At 40.9% G+C, this 23721-nt stretch overlaps 1 protein-coding gene across 1 annotated transcript; it reads right to left on the minus strand.

Moving 5' to 3' along the window:
• Positions 1 to 31: 31 nt before the first annotated feature.
• On the minus strand, positions 32 to 23432 carry LOC148824508 (uncharacterized). Its single transcript, XM_088926160.1, has 3 exons — positions 23045 to 23432; positions 311 to 760; positions 32 to 57 (listed from the first exon to the last, which is right to left on the minus strand). Exons 1-3 carry the CDS (start codon positions 23430 to 23432, stop codon positions 32 to 34), a joined length of 864 nt encoding a protein of 287 aa, XP_088782286.1.
• Between the last annotated feature and the right edge of the window lie 289 nt (positions 23433 to 23721).

The raw sequence follows: 23721 nt of genomic DNA on the forward strand, positions 1-23721 counted from the left end.
GGTACATCAGTCTGCTGCTCTTCAGGGCCAATCAACTGGAACCCGATTTCCTGCTTCCTTAGATTGCAGACATTAAATTCATGTTCCTCTTCCTTGCAACCTTGTGAAGAGACCAACTCCAGCTGATTGAAATGTTTTGCAATATTCTTAGTGTTTAAATTATTACACTTCTCTGTAATGTCCTTAGATATTAAAGGATCACCCATTTGTTTAAACCACTTCTGCAATGACAGTCTCTCCAGTTTAACAGAACAAGGCCTTGCTATTATCAAGCCCTGTAGGAGCTGCTGTTGTTCCTCCCTGAACTGACTCTCCTCTGTGTGCTGTATCTCACTACTGTTCTCTTCACCAGGTACATCAGTCTGCTGGTCTGCAGGGTTAATCAACTGGGGCTCCATGTTCTGCTCTGTAAGATTAAACTCACCCAGTTCTTCTTTATGCTCTTGTACAGAGACAAAGCCCAGTTCATTACAACCTTGTGTAATATTGTTCAAGTCCAGATTATTGATCGTCTCTGTAAAATCATCACATACTAAGAGTCCAGGTGTCAGACTGTCAGGCTCTGTCTTCATCATGGGCACAGAGTCCAGATCCTTGACACTCTGTCTGCTCTCTGTGTGCTGCTCACTGAGTGTCTCTTTCCCTTCTGCAGCAGTGAGCTTTGTCTCCTGCATCAGACTGGAGTCCCACTCCTCCCCACTGTGCTGCTGTTCAAGAGGAGCCCTTTCCCCAGCATCAGGGAGAGCACTGGCCCTTGAGCCTGAAAACACAGGACAAGAGAACAAGGCCTTTAACTTGGACTGAGAGTAGAGATTCGAAGGCAAAAAAACCCACAGAGAAAGAATAAAAACTTTAAGATATGGGGATGTTACAGCATCAAGACAGACCAGTAAAGAGTACTAAAGACATGATGATATTCACTTTTATAGCACACAGACAAACAAGTACACAACTCTCAGGATTTTTTCTTAACACAGGATTAAGCTCTGTGTTGGAATCGTATAGCTCTGTTGACATTAACAATGTCCAGCAAAGTGTTGTAATAACCAAGTCCAAGTTCAAATGTGAGCACTGGCCTCTTAGCCTGTAAACACAGGACAAGAGGACAAGACTTTTCAGTCAGGCTCAACAGCAAATAAAAATCAAAGTAAATAAAATGTGAATGAGCAGCACGTCAAAAAAAAAGGTAATCTGCAGAAAGACAATTGCTGAGCCTCAGATATTTTAAGTAACATTGACATCACAAACCAAGATTGGGGTAAAAACGATAGGGAACATAAAATGTTTCAAATGTTGAGTCCATGAAAAAAATTGTACACAAGTACACAAGCGCCCACACAGAAGTAAAAAAAAACAAAACTAAAACAATACTGTATCCAGTACACAATACATGTGCTGGAAATCTGCAATTGCAGTGTAATGCATGAAATACAACAGTTTACACATCAGTGAAGCCAATTTATTCTAACCAACTAAGTTTACACGTCCACAAGGCCACTGTATTTTACAACGATGCCTGTGAGATATTTAAAACACCTACCAACGTCCCCTAACACAAAACACCCAGAAGCTTAACTTCCAAAAAGGCACAAGTATAACAGCCCTCCCTCTCGTCAATGAAGGTATGGAAATCGTTTTGTTACAGTAGTTCAAGTAGGGCCATCCGTCAGCATGTGTAGGCTACAAAGGAACAAGTAAAAGCTTTATTCCATGCTGTAAAGAGAAGAAAAGATACACAACATTTTGGGGAGAACTCGCTGCATCACCTGCAAATTCATATTTAACACCACACTCATGCAAAGCCCCACTGGACAATTCCAAATCACTCAGATGACATCTTGTACCTCCAGCAACCTTATTTACTGCATCTCTTGCAGAAAATACCCAGCTATCTACATTGGAGAAACCGGAAAGAGACTCGGAGACCGCTTCAGTGAACACGTCGGGGTTGTGAGAATCAGAGATCTCTCCAAGCCCGTAGTTTCTCATTTCACCTCTAATGGCCGTGATCACACTGATCTCTCCGTCTGCGTCTTCAAAGAAAGGTTTCACATCTCCTATTGCAGAAAGAACTCTGAAACCAAGATTATCCTGAAACTTGGTTCACACCTTCCTCCTTCTCTCAACTCATTTCCTTCTAATCCTCTCTATTCATGTGCAGATTTCGACCCCACACCACTCTCGACTTCATACCACCTGAGTGCCCATTCTGCCTCCCCCTGCTCTCTCCTCTTCTACGCTCCCAGCTTTTGTTCTCCTGCTGACTTCGCGGTCTTTCTCACACCCGAAGAAGGCTCCACAGCCGAAATGTTGCGTTTCCTTTCTTCTCTTTTCAGCCTGGAAAAACCTTTACTTGTTATTTTTACTACTGCATATGATATAGGCTCCCCATAAGCATCAGCTTCATTTTCATATACAGATGCAGCCATTCAAAGTGCGTGGTACAAACTAAACAAACAAACTAAACGCGTCATACGTACACGTATGTGTACGGTATGTGATTGGCTGGCCAAAATGACCGACAGGGGCACTTGTGGTGCGTTGGTTGGTCGTGGAAAGATTTAATCATTTAATGTCTTTACTGTGCACGTTTTAATCCGCTTAGTATTGAATATTTATACAGAATTTTACAACTAAAGGGAAATTTAAGAAGCTGAGCATAAAAAGAAGAAGAGCATAACGCATCTGAAGGTCATAAATTATATTAATTTAGGAACATAAACATATTATGTAAACTATACATTGCCGGTATTGGTAGTTTAAAGAAAAAATACACACCAGTATTCCATTTCTCCCTAAACATTTTAAGCATCAAAGTCTTACATGTGGTTACTTCGGAAACATTTTTACGTGCTCCTTCTGACCATGTTACTTTAAGTTTATATACAGTACTTTGTGAGAAAAGTGATAGTTTTAAGCTTTTCTGTGAATATGCTCGATACCGGAGTAAACAAAAGCATACTTTAGAATTTGATTAATAGGGAATATAATATGGAATCGCGTATCTAAAGAAATTAATAATGATATAATTATATTCATGTACTGTAACACACACAGTAGTATATACTGTTTCACCACTTGTCACGTGACTGTGTCAGTTTGGTGATGGTTTAAGAGCCTGACTTATAAGCGAGAGGTCGGGTGTTCAAATCCAGCTATCACCACGAGTTTTCTTTTAACAAACATTTCTTTGAAAAACTAAAATAGCAATATTATGGACACTCTATTGACTTTTTAATATTTCTAATATGTTTGAATCTAAGTCATTTATTAATAACAACGGATAGTTTCAAGCTGCTACTGATATCATCATCAATATGTGTAAAAAGTTAATCCTGTTTTTTTATGGTCTGCAGCTCAAAACCTGCTTAACCAAAAATTAGACACAAGAAGAGTATTATTGAACAATGCTGTGAGGCTAAAGAAATCAATAGCGATATTAATTCAAAGATCTAAATAAATTTAACGCATACGCCTGAAATAAGAGGGTGTCTGCTCGCCTGCGCGGTGACATCACAGTCTTTCCCTCTGAATCGCTGCAGTAGCAGGGACCTGTACCGTCTGGATCGCTTTAGATCTCCCTTCAGATTTAAAAGGTTATTAATAATATCTTCAGTGTTGGTCGCATTAACATGGAATGTTAGAGAATAGCGATTACAAACATTAAAATCATACTTGCTTTATACTGTCCAACTGAACAATCTTGCTTTTATAAAATATACCGCCTTGTTTAATGTGTACGATGCTGTAATACAGTTTAAAATAATTAAAAGTCTTAACAGTATCAACTTGAATTCTTATCTCTATTAATATAACTATCAAGTGGTATTAAATAAATACAGCTTTTTAGTATAGATTACACTTTACTAAAATGTATTAAAAAAAACTATTACAATCTAATCTTTCCACGTTTGAAACCAGTTTGTTTATAAACAATGTAGACACAGAGAATCCCAGGTGTGAGTTCATAAAGCCTGAATTACGTACTATGCCTACGTCTGCGAAACACCTTATCATCTACTCTAAAGATTTCAGTGCTTTGTGTATATTCTAATTGCAGTGGGGGCAGGGTGTGTGGGGACAGGTAAAGTTAGCTTGAAGTTCAAAAACGATTTTGGCATTTTCATGAAACCTCCTAGAGTTGTGAGAACACTTCCTTTGTGTATAAAGTACATTGTGAATGTTTTCACAGCCTTCACTTCACGTTTTTATGCCATTTTTGTGACCACGCACAAATATTCTTATGTCCATATCTCCACAAGGGAATCAATGAGAATTTTAATACTAATTAAATGACCGCGGGCACTTTCCACCCCATCTACTCTTCTCAGAGTAGAATAGGCTAACCTTCAGTGTTTTGGGTTTTGCTTGTTCACATATCTCCCCTTTTTATAAAATGAAATGGTTGAAACAACAGTGGCTCTGGAATAGTTTTCATCAGTGAAAAGTACATCATGAAATGCCTCTCCGTTCAATCCACTGGAAAAAAGAAAAGGAGCATAAAGCGTCTGATGGTCATAAATGATATTAATTTAGGAACAGCATCAGAGATATTTTTTTAACTGCACTGCATCGGAGAGAATACCATAGTGCGCTTTTTTTTTTGTTTTTAAACCTGAAGTTTTTCATCGATGCTTAATTACGCACTAACTGGAACCCAGGGGGACCGCTGTGTACACACGTTCACAACGTGAGAAATACTGCTTAGTGCGAAAAACCCATATATCATCATAGGATGCATAACAGCGTAGCCTCCAATTATCCAGACTGTTAGCACGGGAATAAAGCTTTGATTTCTGAAACCCTTTCTTTATGTCCTGTTTTCATTCAGGTAAAGGTCAACTATATACACAATTCTGCTGACAGCAGGAAAATTCCTATACTTTACTCAGCAACGTCTTAAAAACCACACCCATGGTGTTTAAACCAATTTTTTTTCTACACAGAAGACTAACACAGCTTCGCGCTGTGAATCTGTTTTTCTAAGAAAACATGTGTCATGGGGGAAGATGGAGTGCCTGATTGGAAGACTCGCCCTATTCTACTTTGAAAATACCTGTGAAACCGGTTTAATTCGGCACAGCCAGCACTCCCGCAGAGAGAGAGATGAAAGCCACGCAGTGCCAGGCGAATGCACAACATTAATGAAGGGCTTTCGGACTCACGTGGATTTGCGCCTTACACGCTGCGGTACCACTGTGTACATACAGTACGAAGATGTTGTGATATTTAGAAATATATAAAATGTCAATATAATACTAATAATATTTGCTATTTTAGTTTTTCAAAGAAATGTTTTTGTTAAAAGAAAACTGATGGCGACAGTTGGGTTAAAACACTCAGGTCGATAACTCAGTCACTTAACTTATCACGCCACCAAGGCACTCATGTGACAAGTGCATATCAATGAAAAGACTTATACTACTGTTTGTGCAACAGTGCATGAATATAGTTATACCGTTATTAATTTATTTAGATATGCGAATACATATTATATTCCCTATTAATCCAATTATGCTTTTGTTTAATTCGATAACGAGCGTATTTGCAGACTTTGAGTTTACAGCTTGTCCAAGATCATGCATTATTAATACTATTAGTAATATCTTCAGTAAAGACTTTGATGCATAAAATATTTCTGCATAATTAAAATATTTATGATAAAGGTGGTAGGCTGTGTACTTTTGTCCAACTGAGCAATCTTGCTTTCATAAAATATACCAACTTTTTAATGTATAATGATTAACATGATGTAATACACAGTTTAAATTTAAAAGTCTAAAGAGTATACAACTTAAATTCTTAATTGAATAAAGACTGTCCCTCAGCAGTGATCGGGATTCAAAACCGGATGTTTTCTGGTAACAGCTCAAAAGGTGTACAGGTTAAGTTGAAGTCTTGAATAAAGACTGTCCCTCAGCAGTGATCGGGATTCAAAACCGGATGTTTTCTGGTAACAGCTCAAAAGGTGTACAGGTTAAGTTTCATTAGCTCCACCTGCCAGTTTAACAGGGTGATTCCAGATACTATTAACATAATCTAATTTTCATACGGTAAAGCCCGGTATAATAATAATAATTGCTTACACTTATATAGCGCTTTTCTGGACACTCCATTCAAAGCGCTTTACATGTAATGGGGACTCCCCTCCACCACCACCAATGTGCAGCATCCACCTGGATGATGCGACGGCAGCCATAGTGCGCCAGAACGCTCACCACACATCAGCTATCAGTGGGGAGGAGAGCCATCTATGAATTAGATGAATAGCCAATTCATAGATGGGGATTATTAGGAGGCCATGATTGGTAAGGGCCAATAGGAAATTCTGGCCAGGACACCGGGGTTACACCCCTACTCTTTTCAAGAAACGCCCCGGGATTTTTAATGACCACAGAGAGTCAGGACCTCGGTTTTACGTCTCATCCGAAGGACGGCGCCTGTTTACAGTATAGTGTCCCCATCACTATACTGGGGCATTAGGACCCACATGGACCGCAGGGTGAGCGCTCCCTGCTGGCCCCACTAACACCTCTTCCAGCAGCAACCTTAGTTTTCCCAGGAGGTCTCCCATCCAGGTACTGACCAGGCTCACACCTGCTTAGCTTTAGTGGGTTGCCAGTTGTGAGTTGCAGGGTGATATGGCTGCTGATATGGTGGTATACTGCGACATGCCCACCGCGTTCTACCGCAGCATACCCCGCTTGTTTTGAATTGCATTTGCTGCATTTGTATATAAATACAGAAGCTGAACTGGAGTGTAAGTGTGAGACTTGTGTACCTGTGTTTAGCCACAGAAGAAATGACCTCGAGGGAGGTGCTGAGGCTCGTCGTGTAGTGTGCTGGTCTGCAGTCAGTGAGAGGCTGGGTTCAAATCCAGACTAGTCTGCAGTCTATGAGGGTCTGGGTTCAAATCTCTGTGCTACAGAGCATTTTATATCACTCTTCTAATTCTGGGCTCCTGTCTGACACCCCCAAGCCCGTCTACATTCTAGGAGTGACAGAACCCCGATTTCACTGGACTTTACGGTACTGTACTGTGTTATCACCCTGATCTTACTGTGACTCTACTGCACTGTACAGTGTTATTACCCTAATCTCACTGGGCATTGCTACGCTCTACTGTGTTTTTACCCTGATGTCACTGGACTTTACTGCACTCTACTGTGTTTTTACCCTGATCTCATTGGGCTTTACTGCACTATACGGTGCTTTTACCTTGATCTCACTGGAGTTTACTGTGCTGGACTGTGTTTTTACTCTGATCTCACAGGGCTTTACTGAACTGTACTGTGCTTGTTCCCTGATCTCACTGGGCTGTACTGCATTGTACTGTGTTTTTACCCTGATATCACATGGATTTATTGTTCTATACTGTGTTTATACCCTGATCTCACAGGGCTTTACTGCTCTGTACTGTGTTTCTACTCTGATCTCACAGGGCTTTACTGCAGTGCACTGTGTTTTTACCCTGATCTCAATGGACTGTACGGCACAGTACTGTGCTTTTACCCTGATCTCACTGGGCTGTGCTGCGCTGCACTTTTTTTACCCTGAACTCACTGGGCTTTATTGCACTGTACTGCATTTTTACCTTGATCTCTCTGGGCTGTACTGCATACTGCACTGTACTTTGTTTTTAACCCAATCTCACTGGGATTTTCTGCACTGTAGTGTTTTTACCCTGATCTCACTGAGCTGTACTATGCTTTTACTCTGATCTCACAGGGCTTTATTGAACTGTACTTTGCATTTACCCTGATCTCACTGGGCTATACTGCACTGTACTATGGTTTTACCCTGATGTCACAGGGCTATACTGCAGCCTACGTATACTAATGAAGCTACCCACCTGAACTACAGTGCAGTAAAGCCCTGTGACTTTAGGGTGAAACCACAATACAGTGCAGTTAAGCCCAGTGAGATCATGGTAAAAGCACAATATAGTGCAGTACAGCCCAGTAAGATCAGGGCAAAAACACTGTACAGCACAGTGAGATCAGGGTAAAAATACAGTCCAGCTCAGCAAAACCCTGTGAGATCAGGGTAAAAGCACAGTTCAGTGCAGTAAGGCCCAGTGAAATCAGGGTAAAACACAGTGCAGCACAGTACAACCTAGTGAAATCGGGGTAAAAACACTGTACAGCTCAGTAAGGGCCAGTGAAATCAGGGTAAAACACAGTACAGCACAGTACATCGGAGTGAGATCAGGGTAAAAATACAAAACATCGCAACAAAGCCTTGTGAGATCCGGGTAAAACCACAGTACAGTGCAGTAAAGCCCATTGAGAGCAGGGTAAGAACACAGTTCAGCGCAGTACAACCTGAACTACCATGTAACAAGTTGTGCCAAGGCACAAGCACAAGACTATACATGCACTGCACACAATAGAAGAAAGCTAAAATATTTCAGTTAATGTATGACTTCAGTTGATGTATGTCTGGATTATTTTATCTGCAGGGTTAATCAACTGGAACTCCATGTCCTGATCTGTAAGATAAAACTCACCCAGGTCTTCTTTGAGTTCTTGTATAGAGACACAACCCAGTTCATTACAGCTTTTTATCATATCATATTGTCAGTGTCCAGTTTATTAATCTACTCTGTAAAAATTAAGAAACCAGGTGTCTCACTCTCAGGCTCCGTCTTCATCACGTACACAGAGTCCAGATCCTCGACACTCTGTCTGCTCTCTGTGTGCTGCTCACTAAGTGTATCTTTCCCTTCTGCATCAGTGAGCTTTGTCTCCTGCATCAGACTGGAGTCCCACTCCTCCTCACTGTGCTGCTTTTCAAGAGGAGCCCTTTCCCCAGCATCAGGGAGAGCGCTGGCCTCTGACCCTGAAAAGACAGGACAAGAGAGAACAAGGCCTTTAACATGGGCTGAGAGTAGAGATTCAAAAGCAAAAAAAACCCACAGAGAAAGAATAAAAACTTTAAGATATGGGGATGTTACAGCATGAAGACAGACCAGTAAAGAGTACTAAAGACATGATGACATTCACTTTTATAGCACATAGACAAACAAGTACACAACTCTCAGGATTTTTTCTTCACACAGATTAAGCTCTGTGTTGGAATCATATAGCTCTGTTGACATTAACAATGTCCAGCAAAGTGTTGTAATAACCAAGTCCAAGTTCAAATGTGAGCACTGGCCTCTTAGCCTGTAAACACAGGACAAGAGGACAAGACTTTTCAGGCTCAACAAAAAATAAAAATCAAAGTAAATAAATTGTGAATGAGCAGCATGTAAAAAAAAAGGTAATTTGCTAATTCTGAGCCTCAGATATTTGAAGTAACATTGACATCACACACCAAGATTGGGGTAAAAACAATAAGGAACATAAAATGTTTCAAATATTGAGTCCAGGAAAAAAATGGTTCCAACTACACAAGCGCCCACACAAAAGTAAAAAAAACAACCTAAAAAAATACTGTATCCAGTACACAATATATTGTGCTGGAAATCTGCAACTGCATTGTAATGCATGAAATGCAACAGTTTACACATCAGTGAAGCCAATTTATTCGAAGATCAAATTAAACTGCTTTGATTACAACAACATTTACACATCCACAAGGCCACCGTATTTTAGAATGATGACTGTGAGATATTTAAAACACCTACCAACGTCCCCTAAAACAAAACACACAGAAACTTAACTTCCAGAAAGACACAAGTATAACAGCCCTCCCTCTCGTCAATGAACGAATGGGAATCTTTTTGCTACAGTAGTTCAAGTAGGTAGCTGCGTCAGCATGTGAAGGCTGCAAAGGAACAAGTAAAAGTTTATTCCATGCTGAAAAGGGTAGAAAAGGAACAACATTTTGGTTGTGGAGCCTTCTTCGGGTGTGAGGGAAGAACTCGCTGTATCACCTGCAAATACTTATCTAACACATACCTTCTTGCACTTTACTGTGCTGTACTGTGTTTTACCCTGATATCACAGGGCTTTGCTGTGCTGTATTGTGTTTTTACCCTGATCTCAAAAGGCTTTGCGGTGCTTTACTGTGTTTTACTGTGTTTTTACTGATCTCATTGGGTATTTAGTGTACTGTGTTTTTACTCTGATTCCACTGGAGGTTACCGTGCTGTACTGTGTTTTTACTGTAATCTCATAGGGTTTTACTGTGATGGACTGTGTTTTTACCCTAATCTCAGGGCTTTATTGAACTGTACTGTGTTTTTACCCTGAAGTCACAAGGCTTACAGCGCTGTACTGCATTTTATACCCAGATCTCACTGGGCTGTACTGCACTGTATTGTGTTTTTACCCCCTTCTCACTGGACTGTACGGCACAGTACTGTGTTTTTACCATGATCTCACTGGGCTTTACGGCACTGTACCATGTTTTTGCCCTGAAGTCACAGGACTTAACTACACAGGACTGTGTTTTTAACCCGATCTCACTGGGTTTTACTTCAATGTACTGTGCTGTGGTTTTACCCTGATCTCACAAGGCTTTGCTGCAATGTACTGTATTTTACCCTGATCTCACTGGGCTGTATAGTGCTGTACTGTGTTTTACCCTGATTTCACTGGGCTTTACTGTGCTGTATTGCGTTTTTGCCCTGATCTCACTGGGCTGTACTGCACTGTACTGTGTTTTTACCCTGAAGTCACAGGGCTTTACTACACGGGACTGTGTTTTTACCCCAATCTCACTGGGCTTTACTGCACTGTAGTTCAGGTGGGTAGCTGTGTCAGCATGCGTAGGCTACAAAGAAAAAAGTAATAGGTTTATTCCATGCTGAAATGAGAAGAAAACACAACGTTTAGGCTGTGGAGCCTTCTTCAGGTGTTCTGATACCTGAAGAAGGCTCCACAGCCAAGACGTTGTGTTTTCTTTCTTTTCTTTTCAGCATGGAATAAACCTTTTACTTGTTCCTTTACTGCACTGTACTGCGTTTTTACCTTGATCAAACAGGGTTTTACTGTGCTGTACTGTTTTAACCCTGATCTAACAGGCTGTACAGTGCTGTACTGTGTTTTTACCCTGATCTCACTGGGCTTTACTGCTCTGTAATGTGTTTTCAACCTGATGTCTCAGGGCTTTACTGTGCTGTAGTGTCTATTCACCTTGATCTTACTGTGGCTCTACTGTGCTGTACGGTGGAGTGGTGTGGGGAGAACCACCTGCAATTGAATGTGGCAAAGACGAAGGAGCTGGTGACAGATTTCAAGAGGAAAAGAGTTTAACCTACTTCTGCCTACATCCATGGGTGTGGCGTGGAGATAGTGGACTCATACAAGTACATGGGAGTGCACAACAACAATAGACTGGAATGGTCTAAGAACACCGAGGCCATCTACAAGAAGGGTCAGAGCCGACTTTACCTCTTGAGGAGGCTCAGGTCCTTCAATGTATGTAGCAAGATGCTCCATATGTTCTATCAGTCGGTTGTGGCGACCACCATTTTCTACGGGGTGGTATGCTGGGGCTCTGGGCTCTGGGATTAGAGCAGGGGATTCTAACAAGCTCATCAGGAGAGCAAGCTCTGTCATTGGGTCTGACCTGGACCCCCTGGAGGTAGTGGCTGAGAGGAGAATGGTGTCCAAACTAGAGGCCATCATGGACAACGTCTCCCATCCCCTCTATGACATGCTTTTGGAAATGAAGAGCACATTCAGCAATTTGTTTGATCCAACCACGGTGAGACAGGGAGCGCTACAGGAGGTCACTCTTGCCTTCTGCCATAAGACTGTACAATGTATCCACTTTGTGTCTGGGCAGGTGCAACATTGACATTGACCTGTTTTGGACTAAACAGTAAACTCTCTGCTAAATCTGGATTTTCCCGCTTACAACTGTTTTTGTGCAATATATTTATATTTACATTTATAATGTGGAATACAACTTATTGTGTACTGATCTGATTTGTTCTTTGTATAATCTGGACTGGGGGTAACTCTTCTTAGTGCACTTCTCACTGACTGGACTGATTGTATTGCATGTATTGTATTATTGCATTATTGTCTCATTTCGTTACACTGTGCTGTGTTGACTGTGTTAAGCTGCTGTTGCACTCCAATTTCCCTCACGATATTAAAAAAGTATCTGTCTACTGTGCTTTCACCCTGATATCATTGAGCTTTACTATACTGTGTTGTTACCCCGATCTCACTGGACTTTACTGAGCTCTACTGTATTTTTACCCTGACCTCACTGCATTTTACAGCACTGTTCAGTGTTTTTACCCCAATCTCACTGGGTTTAACTGCTCTGTACTGAGCTTTTCCACTGATCTCACTGGGCTGTACTGTGCTAGACTGTTTTTCCACCCTGATCTCACTGGGTTTAACTGCACTGTACTGTGTTTTTACCCTGATGTCACGGGGTTTTACTGTGCTGTACTTTCTTTATACTCGGATCTCAATGGACTGTACGGCACAGTACTGTGCTTTAACCCTGATTTCACTGGGCTTTACTATGCTGTACAGTGTTTTTACTCCCATCTCACTGGACTGTATGGCACAGTACTATGTTTTTGCCCTGGTCTCACTGGGCTGTACTGCACTATATTGTGCTTTTTCCCTGATCTCAATGGGGTTTACTGCACTGCACCGTGTTTTTATCCTGAAGTCACAAGTCTTTACTGTGCTGAACTGTATTTTTGCCCCAATCGCACTGGGCTTTAAAGCACTGTACTGTGTTTTTACCCGTTTCTCACTGGGCTGTACTGCACTGTACAGTGTTTTTAACCACATCTTACAGGGCTTTGCTGCTCTGTACTGTGTTTTCACCCTGATCTCACTGGGTTTAACTGTGCAATACTGTGTTTTTATCCTGATCTCACTGGGCTTAAATGCGCTATACTGTGGTTTAGACCTTTATCAATGGGTTTCACTGCACTGTACTGTGTTTTTACCCTGATCTCACTAGGCTGTACTGCACTGCACTATGTTTTTACACCAATCTCACTGGGCTTTACTGTACTGTACTATGTTTTTACCCCAATCTCATTGGGCTTTCCTGCACTGTACTGTATTTTTACCCTGATGTAACAGGGTCTAACTGCACTGCACCGTGTTTTACCCTAATCTCACAGGGCTTTATTGAACTGTACTGTGCATTTACCCTGATCTCACAGGGCATTACTTCACTGTACTGTGTTTTTACCCTGATCTCATAGGGCTTTACTGCATCGTACTGTGTTTTTTTCCCTGATCTTAATGGCCTCATTGCACTGTACTGTGTTTTTACCTTGATCTCAGTGGGCTTCACTGTGCTGTACTGTACTGTTTTGACCTTAATCTCACAGGGTTTTGATGTGCTGTACTGTGTTTTTATCCCTATCTAGCTAGGCTGTACTGCACTATACTGTGCTTTTCCCTGATCTCACTGGGCTGTTCTGAGCTGGACTGTTTTTACTCTCATCTCACAGGGCTTTATTAAACTGTACTGTGCTTTTACTCTAATCTCAGGACTTTATTGAACTGTACTGTGCATTTACCCCGATCTCACGGCGTGACTGCACTACTGTGTTTTTACCCTAATCTCATAGGGCTTTACTGTGCTGGACTGTGTTTTTACCTCGATCTAGCTGGGCCTTACTGCACTGTACTATGTTTTTACCCAGATCTCACTGGGCTGTACTGCAATATATTGTGTTTTTACTCCAATCTCACTGGGCTTTACTGCACTGTACTGTGTTTTTACCTACAGTGGTGTGAAAAAGTGTTTGCCCCCTTACTGATTTCTTATTTTTTTGCATGTTTGTCACACTGAAATGTTTCAGATCAAACAAATTGAAATATTAGACAAAGATAACACAAGTAAACACAAAATGCAGTTTTTAAATGAAGTTTTTTTTTATTATTAAGGGAAAAAAAAATCCAAACCTACATGGCCCTGTGTGAAAAAGTGATTGCCCCCCCTGTTAAAACATAAATCAACTGCGGTTTATCACATCTTTAGAAAGCTGAGTTCAATTTCTCTAGCCACACCCAGGCTTGATTACTGCCACACCTGTTCTCAATCAAGAAATCACTTAAATAGGACCTGCCTGACAAAGTGAAGTAGACCAAAAGATCCTCAAAAGCTAGACATCATGCCGCGATCCAAACAAATTCAGGAACAAATGAGAATGAGAAGGAGAGTAATTGAGATTTATCAGTCTGGAAAAGGTTATAAAGCCATTTCTAAAGCTTTGGGACTCCAGCGAACCACAGTGAGAGCCATTATCCACAAATGGCGAGAACATGGAACAGTGGTGAACCTTCCCAGAAGTGGCTGGCCGACCAAAATTACCCGAAGAGCGCAGCGACAACTCGTCCAAGAGGTCACAAAAAAACCCACAACAACATCCAAAGGAATGCAGGCTTCACTTGCCTCAGTTAAGGTCAGTGTTCATGACTCCACCATAAGAAAGAGACTGGGCAAAAATGGCCTGCATGGCAGAGTTCCACGACGAAAACCACTGCTGAGCAAAAAGAACATAAAGGCTCATCTCAGTTTTGCCAGAAAACATCTTGATGATCCCCAAGACTTTTGGGAAAATACTCTGTGGACTGACGAGACAAAAGTTGAACTTTTTGGGAGGTGTGTGTCCCATTACATCTGGCGTAAAAGTAACACAGCATTTCAGAAAAGGAACATCATACCAACAGTAAAATATGGTGGTGGTAGTGTGATGGTCTGGGGCTGTTTTGCTGCTTCAGGACCTGGAAGACTTGCTGTGGTAAATGGAACCATGAATTCTGCTGTCTACCAAAAAGTCCTGAAGGAGAATGTCCGGCCATCTGTTCATGACCTCAAGCTGAAGCGCACTTGGGTTCTGTAGCAGGACAATGATCCAAAACATACCAGCAAGTCCACCTCTGAATGGCTTAAGAAAAACAAAATGAAGACTTTGGAGTGGCCTAGTCAACGTCCTGACCTGAATCCGATTGAGGTGTTGTGGCATGACCTTAAAAAAGCAGTTAAGGCTCAAAAACCCTCCAATGTGGCTGAATTACAACAATTCTGCAAAGATGAGTGGGCCAAAATTCCTCCACAGCGCTGTAAAAGACTCATTGCCAGTTATCGCAAACGCTTGATTGTAGTTGTTGCTGCTAAGGGTGGCCCAACCAGTTATTAGGTTTAAGGTGCAATCACTTTTTCACACAGGGCCATGTAGGTTTGGATTTTTTTTCCCTTAATAATAAAAACCTTCATTTAAAAACTACATTTTGTGTTTACTTGTGTCATCTTTGTCTAATATTTCAATTTGTTTGATGATCTGAAACATTTCAGTGTGACAAACGTGCAAAAAATAAGAAATCAGGGAGGGGGCAAACACTTTTTCACACCACTGTATTTCTCACTGAGATTTACAGTGCTGTACTGCATTTTTACCCAGATCTCACTGGGCTGTACTGCACTGTATTGTGTTTTTACCACCACCTCACTGGACTGTACGGCACAGCACAGTGTTCTTGCCCTGATCTTACTGGGCTGTACTGCACTATATTGTGCTTTTACCATGATCTCACTGGGCTTTACTGCACTGTACCGTGTTTTTACCCTGAAGTCACAGGGCTTTACTACACGGGACTGTGTTTTTACCCCGATCTCACCGGGCTTTACTGCACTGTACTGTTTTTACCCTGATCTCAATGGACTATACTATGCTTTTACCCTGATTTCACTGGGATTTACTGCACTGTAGTGTGCTTTTACCCTGAACTCACTGGGCTGTATAGTGCTGTACTGTGCTTTTCCTCTGATCTCACTGAGCTTTACTATGCTGGACTGTGTTTTTACTCTGATCTCACAGGGCTTTATTAAACTGTACTGTGCTTTTACCCTGATCTTACTGGGCTTCACTGCACTGTACTGTGTTATCATCCTGATCTCACTGGGCTTTACTGCACTGTACTGTGTTTTTACTTTGATCTCACTGGGCTTTACTGCACTATATTGTGCTTTTACCATGATCTCACTGGGCTGTATAGTGCTGTACTGTGTTTTACCATGATTTCTCTGGGCTTTACTGCACTGTACAGTGTTTTTACCCCGATCTCACAGGGCTTTGATGTGCTGTACTGTTTTTACCTCAATCTAGGTGGGCTGTACTGCACTATACTGTGCTTTTACCCTGCTTTCACTGGGCTTTACTGTACTGTTCTGTGTTTTTACCCAGATCTCAATGGACTGTGAGGCACAGTACTGTGCTTTTACCCTGATCTCACTTGGTTGTGCTGCGCCGAACTGTGTTTTTACCCTGATCTCACTGGGCTTTACTGCACTGTACTGTGGTTTTACCCTGATCTCACAAGGCTTTGCTGCGATGTATTGTATTTTTACCCTGATCTCACTGGACTGTGCTGTGCTGAGCTGTGTTTTTACCCTGTGTTTTATCAGTGGGCTTTCCTGCACTATACTGTGTTTTAACCCTGATGTCACAGGGTTTTACTGTGCTGTACTTTCTTTATACTCAGATCTCAATGGACTGTACGGCACAGTACTGTGCTTTTACCCTGATTTCACTGGGCTTTACTATGCTGTACAGTATTTTTACTCCCATCTCACTGGACTGTATGGCACAGTACTGTGCTTTTTCCCTGATCTCAATGGGGTTTACTGCACTGTACTGTGTTTTTATCCTGAAGTCACAGGGCTTTACTGCACTGGACTGTGTTTTTACCCTAAACGCACTAGGCTTTACTGCACTGTACTGTGTTTTGACCCTGATCTCAACAACCTCATTGCACTGTACTGTGCTTTAACCCAGATCTCCCTTGGCTGTACTGCACTGTACTGTGTTTTTACACCAATGTCATTGGGCTTTACTGCACTGTACTGTATTTTTACCCTGATGTAACAGGGTTTTACTGTGCTGCACTGTGTTTTACTCTAATCTCACAGGGCTTTATTGAACTGTACTGTGTTTTTTTCCCTGATCTTAATGGCCTCTTGCACTGTACTGTGTTTTTACCTTGATCTCAGAGGGCTTCACTGTGCTGTACTGTACTGTTTTGACCTTAATCTCACAGGATTTTGATGTGCTGTACTATGTTTTTATCCCTATCTAGGCTTTACTGCACTATACTGTGCTTTTACCCTGATCTCACTGGGCTTTAATGCACTGTACTTTTTTAACCCTGATCTAACTGGCTGCACTGAGCTGTACTATGTTTTTACCCTTAACTCACTGGGCTTTCCTGCGCTGGATTGTGTTTTTACTTTTGTTTCACAGGGCTTTACTGTGCTGTACTGTACTGTTTTCACCCTGATGTCACGGGGTGTACTGCACTGTACTGTTTTTACCCTGATCTTTACTGGCCTTTCCTGTGCTGAATTGTGTCTTTACTCTGGTCTCACAGGGCTTTATTAAACTGTCCTGTGGTTTTACCCTGATGTCACAGGGCTTTACTGTACTGTACTTTTACCCTGATGTCAGTGGCTGTACTGCACTGTACTGTGCTTTTATCCTGATCTCACTGGGCTTTACTATACTGTGTTTTCCCCCTGATCTCACTGCGCTTAACTGTACTGTACTGTGTTTTCACCCTGATCTCACTGGGCCTTCCTATACTGTGTTTTCCCCCTGATCTCACTGGGCTTTACTATACTGTGTTTTCCCACTGATCTCACTGCGCTTTACTGTACTGTACTGTTTTTTTATCCTGATGTCACTGTGGTTCTACTGTGTTGTACTTCACTGGACTTTACTGCACTGCACTGAGATTTTACCCTGACCTCTCTGTGGCTCTACTGTGTTGTACTGTACTATTACTCTGATTTCAATGGACTGTACTGCACTGTATTGTGTTTTAACCACAATCTCACTGGGTTTATTGAACTGTACTCTGTTCTTACCCTGATCTCACTGGGCTTTACAGCACTATGCTTTTACCCTGATTTCGCTGGGCTGTACTGCACTGTGTTTTTACCCTGATCTCAGGGCTTTACTGCGCTGTACTGTTTTTACCCTGATTTAACAAGCTGTACTACTCTGTACTGTGTATTTACTCTGGTCTCACAGGGCTTTATTGAACTTTACTGTGTTTTTACCTTAATGTCACAGGACTGTACTGTACTGTTTTCACCCTGATGTCATTGGCTTTATTGCATTGTACTATGTTTTTACCCTGATCTCACAGGGCTTTACTGTGCTGTACTGTTTTAACCCTGATTTAACTGGCTGTACTGCTCTGTACTGTGTTTTTACCCTAAACTCACAGTGGCTCTACTGTGTTTCTGTTTCTAAACTAAACCACCGTGATGGAAGTCGGACATGCCTGATTTGCAGGATATGCTTCTCTAATAAATATGTCAGTTTTGTCTTTTAAAATTCCCTTGATATCCTGACAGGCCCAGGCAATTTCTCAGACGAGAAGAAGATGCTCCTTGAAAACAACACCGCAATATTCACGTAATCCTGCACCTCAAACCCCAGGGATTTTACAGCAAACAGACCAGTACAGAACACTAGAGACACCCTGATATTCACTTTATCCTGCATCTCAAAACTCAGGGATTTTATAGCTCCTAGACAGACCAGTACAGAACACTAGAGATACCCCGATATTCAGTTTATCGATAAAAAAAACACTAAATGAGATCCCAACATTTTCTATAGCGGGTGGGTGTTCCTTATCCAGTTATTGAACAAGATGCCCCAATAAATAACTAAACAATACCGAATCAGCCTAAACTAGCCGTTTTCAGTCCTGGTACAGTATTAAAGACATTCTCAGCACTATAACCGGACAATATCAGTGCAGCTTTCTAGTAAAATAATCCCATAGCTACATCACACAAGTCTTTCCCACTTCACTCTGCATCTTTCCACTATATTCTGACCAGTGAGAACGTTAAAGACACTGTTTTAAAACACACAGACACTGACTTCATATAAGTCACAGCACTGACCTGACAGCTCCAGTTTCATGTCCATTTCTTCTTTCATTTATTTCTTTTATTTTTTATTTAATGTGAGTTTGACACGAGGCTGAAGATGGCTACTTATTCGTGTTTTTCCTTCCACTTTAAATGCTGCTGCAGTGACGTTATATCGCCTTTCGCCTGTAATTGACTCTCTTTGGTCAGTACTAATCCAGAAGGAATACTGTAGATATCCTCAGTGAAAGGGAATATCCAAATACATAGCGACTGTCCTAGTTGTATTTGTGCATGGAATATATTTCAGAAAATCGCAAACCAATTTTAAAAACTCACAATAACATGAACTTTCACTGGGAAAAGGTGATTGCACTTTCTACTTATTACTAGGGCCCTCCCACCTGATTATAAAATTGTCTCACAATTCTAAAACTGAGGTGTGAGAGACAATGGAGCAGACTATCAAAATCCTGGACTTCAGGAATTTTTACTGTATATGACCCACTGAACATGGCATGCAAGAATACATTGGCAAATGGTGATTGCACTTTCTGCTGATTTGCCGTGCCCTTCACTCCTGATTATAAAAACGTCTCAAACTTCTGACACTGAGGTGTGAGATACAATGTGACAGACTGTCAAAACCTTGAAGTACAAGAACTTTTACTGTACCGTTTTTTTAAATATGACCCTCTGAACATGGCATGAGAGAATACATTCGCAAATGGTGATGGCGCTTTCTGCTGTATTGCTGTGGCCCTCCCTCCTGATTATAAAAACGTCTCAAACTTCTGACACTGAGGTGTGAGACACAATGTAACCGACAATGAAAATTTACTGTACCATTTTTTAAATATGACCTTGTGAACATGGAATGTGAGGATTTACAGTCAACAAAACAGCGCACCTTCTGCTGATTTGCTTTGTCCCTCCTTCCTCATTACTAAAACATCTTAATATTGTGACACTAAGGTAAGAGAGAAATAAATTACTCATCATGTACATTTATAATAACTACATTTCACTGTTGCATTTCTGCATTGTGACATTCTGAACATGGCATGTTAAAAAATAAAGGAAACCTAGATCAGGACAGGCTAACTGCAATTCATAGTGATTTGTCATTGTCTTACTTTCTGAATGAAAAACGTCTTTTTTCAGTGATTATGACACTCCGTAATGACATAAATTCTGCTTCAATGTCAGAATAAATAATCATGGAAAAAATACTTACAGTGGACATTCATAGTTGTGATTATAGAAATGTTATATATCAGGTGGGTAGCTGCGTCAGCATGCATAGGCTTCAAAGGAACAATTAAAGGTTTATTCCATGTTGAAAAGAGAAGAAGGTAAACAACTTCTCGGCTGTGGAGCCTTCTTCAGGTCTAAGAACGATAGGGCAGTCAGCAAAGATAATCTTCGGTAAAGCGGTTGAGGTCGACTTGGGTTTTGCGGGATGTCTAGCTTCTTGGGGACTAGTAAAAAACTGAGGCTTTTGCCGGGAACAGATTGCTCATCCTGCAAAAGCGAAAGGTCAGGGGTTATAGTAACAACAAGGTTAGGATTGGCAGGAGGGTTGCTGATGGTTTTTCCGAGTATAAGATCATTGAGTTTTTTATCCTTCTCTGATTTAACAGCAAACAGACCAGTACATAACACTAGAGACACCCTGATATTCACTTTATCCTGCATCTCAAAACTCAGGGATTTTATAGCTCCTAGACAGACCAGTACAGAACACTGTACTCTGAAGTGAGAAACTGGTAGAGCTGGGAGTTGAGGGACCTGATGAGATTAGTTATGAGGGAATTAACCAAAAATTTGCATTATATCTTGTAAACTATGTATCTTTTTACTTATATTTTACTAAATCCGTCTCAGGATATCTGGTCTCAAAAGATAACATAAGCACATGATGTCTTTACACACAGCTGTTCTCAGGGAAATGACCTCTCCTGGAACAAATGGTCTATTCAGCAGAAGGGGCTGCTTGTCACTCAAGCCAGCAGTAAAGAATATATATGTAATGGTCAGCTTTTTAGAATGACCGTATATAGCCACAATGCAAGTAGAGAGTCATGTGGGAGTGTATCTTGTTTCATTTGTTTCACTGTATAAAAGAGCGCTGTAAGCGTTTTCTTCTAAGTCTTGTGCCACACGACGCAAGACTTCCATATGCATATGAATAAAGACGACTTTCAACACACAAAGGCTCAGTAGATGCCATTTTTTCTGGCACTACTATTATAAAAGGAATATGATGTGGAGCTGTTACCCATTACTTAACTTTTTTTAAGTTGCCATCAATGATAAACTACAGTCAGCAAAGATAAAAAGATAATTATTTTTGCTGACTGCCCTATCTTTCTTACACCTGAAGAAGGCTCCACAGCTTAAAGTTGTTTCCTTCCTTCTCCTTTCAACATAGAATAAACCTTTTCTTGTTCCTTTGCAGCCTATGCATGCTGACGCAGCAAACATCTGATATATAACTTTCCTATAATCACAACTATGAATGTCCACTGTTGGCATTTTTCCATGATTATTTATTCTGGCATTGAAGCTTATTTTATGTCATACCAAAGTGTCATAATCACTGAAAAAATACATTTTTCATTCAAAAAGTAAGACAATGACAAATCACTATGAATTGCAGTTAGCCTGTCCTGATCTAGGTTTCCTATATACTTTGACATGCCATGTTCAGAATGTCACAATGCAGAAATGCAACAGTGAGGTGTTGTAATTACAAATGTACATGATGAGTGATTTTCTCTCTCTTATCTTAGTGTTCCAATATTAAGATGTTTTAGCAATGAGGAAGGAGGGACAAAGCAAATCAGCAGAAGGTGCGCTATTTTATTGACTATAAATCCTCACATTCCATGTTCACAGGCTCATATTTTAAAAATGGTACAGTAAATTTTATTGTACTTCAGGGTTTTGACAGTCTGTTACATTGTCTCTCACACCTCAGTGTCAGAATTGTGAGATGATTTTATAATCAGGAGGGAGGGCCATAGCAATACAGCAGAAAGTGCAATTAGCTTTTCCCAATGCATTCTCATATGTCATGTTCAGAGGGTCATATTTAAAAAATGCTACAGTAAAAATTCCTGAAGTTAAGCATTTTTATAGTCTGCTACATTGTCTCTCATATCTCAGTGTCAGTATTTTGAGACATTTTTATAACCAGGGAGTAGGTTCATAGCAATAAGCATCATCCTTTTCTCATCCTCAGTTAACCATATATTCTCATATGCCATATTCTAAATGCCCCATTTAATGCTGCTATATTAAAATGTCTTGTAAAATGCAATAATTTGAGACTTTAAATGATCAGAAGGCAAGGCCGTGGTAAATATACAGAAAGTGACAGTGAATTCACGTTTTGCTTTTGTCTTATTTACTCGTTGTCTAATATGCCAGTTTGTGTTGTTGTGAGTTTTGAAAATTGGTTTTAGATTTTCTGAAATGTGTTTCATACAAAAATGCAATTTGGACAGTCACTATTTGGTTACACATTCCCCTTTTCTGAGGATATGTAATCCATCTGGATTAGTACATTTAAAAAAGACTGTAGAAAGCCATCTACAGGCGAAAGGCGACAAAACATCATAGCAGCAGCATTTATGGTGGAATGAAAAACGCAAATAAGAAGCCAACTTCAGCCTCGGGAGTTTGACACCCTAATTTACAGTGCTTCTCTAATAAAAAACGCATGTGAGTTAAGTCATTTTAAGTTTGAACGAGGTGTTTTCGGCCCTGTTACTGTATCGCAGCTGTTTTCTGCACCGAAACCAGACAACAAAGGAGAGGAAGTTACAGACACACGGATTGAAAACACACGGATATTGCAAAACAAAAAAATTTGCAATGGTCGATTATTTATGGCCTGCTCGAAATACATTTATTTCTAAACTAAACCATCGTACCGACAGTTTGACACGCCTGATTTTAGGACGTGTTTCCTAAAGTCATTGTGTTTATGAAGATGTTTTCAGTCCTATTACTGTAATTGCAGGTGTTTTAAGCGCCATAACCGGACAACAACAATTCAGTTTCCAGTAAAGAATCGCGTTGCAACATCACACAAGTCTTTCCCACTTCACTCTGCATCTCTCCACCAGATTATCACCATTGAGGAAGTTAAAGACACTGGTTTTAAACACACAGACACTAACTTCATACAAGTCACCACACTGACCTGACAGCTCCAGTTTCGTGTCCATTTCTTCTTTTATTTCTGCAGTAATATCACAAGAAAGCCTCTGGGTACCCTGAATTGTCTGTCCCTGATCTCCTCCTGCTCCCGACTCCTTCTCCCACAGCTGCAATCTCCACTTCAGGCTCTCGTTTTCCTTCTTCAGCTGCGACATTTCACTCCCGACACTGTCCTCCACACACTGTGTGATGTTAAACACGGCCCGTCTCACCAGAATCTGGGAGATGCTGTGAAGTTTGTCTTGAAACGCATCCTCGCAGTCCAACATCCTGTTTCGGAAAACATAAGAAACTTCACACACGATCGATTTCAGCAAAACCTCCATGAAAGAGTGAAGCTCGGTTTGCAGATTTAACAGGAAATTAGCCATTTTCTTACTAATTTACTGACAAAAAAGACGAGCTGAGGAGGTTTAATCTTTATTTTGATCTAAAACAGCGGAATCAATATCTGCCACGAGGTGAAATGCCTACACAGCCGCGTAATATGATGACGTCATTTCTTGGCGCTGCTTCAAAACAAGCGAGGAGCGGAGCTGAGAAAGAAAAGAGGAGTTTCTTCCACCAAAAATAAACCTCACTGCACCTATTAGCACCACCTAGTCAGGAAAAGTGAACCGCCTGCGAGTTCCGCTGTTCGTGGGTATGAATTCCATGTAA

This window comes from Atractosteus spatula, chromosome 10 (assembly GCF_055471065.1).
Source record: "Atractosteus spatula isolate fAtrSpa1 chromosome 10, fAtrSpa1.hap1, whole genome shotgun sequence".
In the NCBI taxonomy this organism is placed as follows: domain Eukaryota; kingdom Metazoa; phylum Chordata; class Actinopteri; order Semionotiformes; family Lepisosteidae; genus Atractosteus; species Atractosteus spatula.

Bases quoted from the DNA above. Each gene is read 5' to 3' on its own strand.
- LOC148824508 (XM_088926160.1), bottom strand. From the start codon at position 23,432: ATGGCTAATTTCCTGTTAAATCTGCAAACCGAGCTTCACTCTTTCATG. The intron at 761-23,044 runs GTCAGTGTGGTG...CTGTGTTTTCAG, and splicing joins CACGAAACTGGAGCTGTCAG to GCTCAAGGGCCAGTGCTCTC. The intron at 58-310 runs GTCAGTTCAGGG...CTGCAATCTAAG, and splicing joins GATACAGCACACAGAGGAGA to GAAGCAGGAAATCGGGTTCC.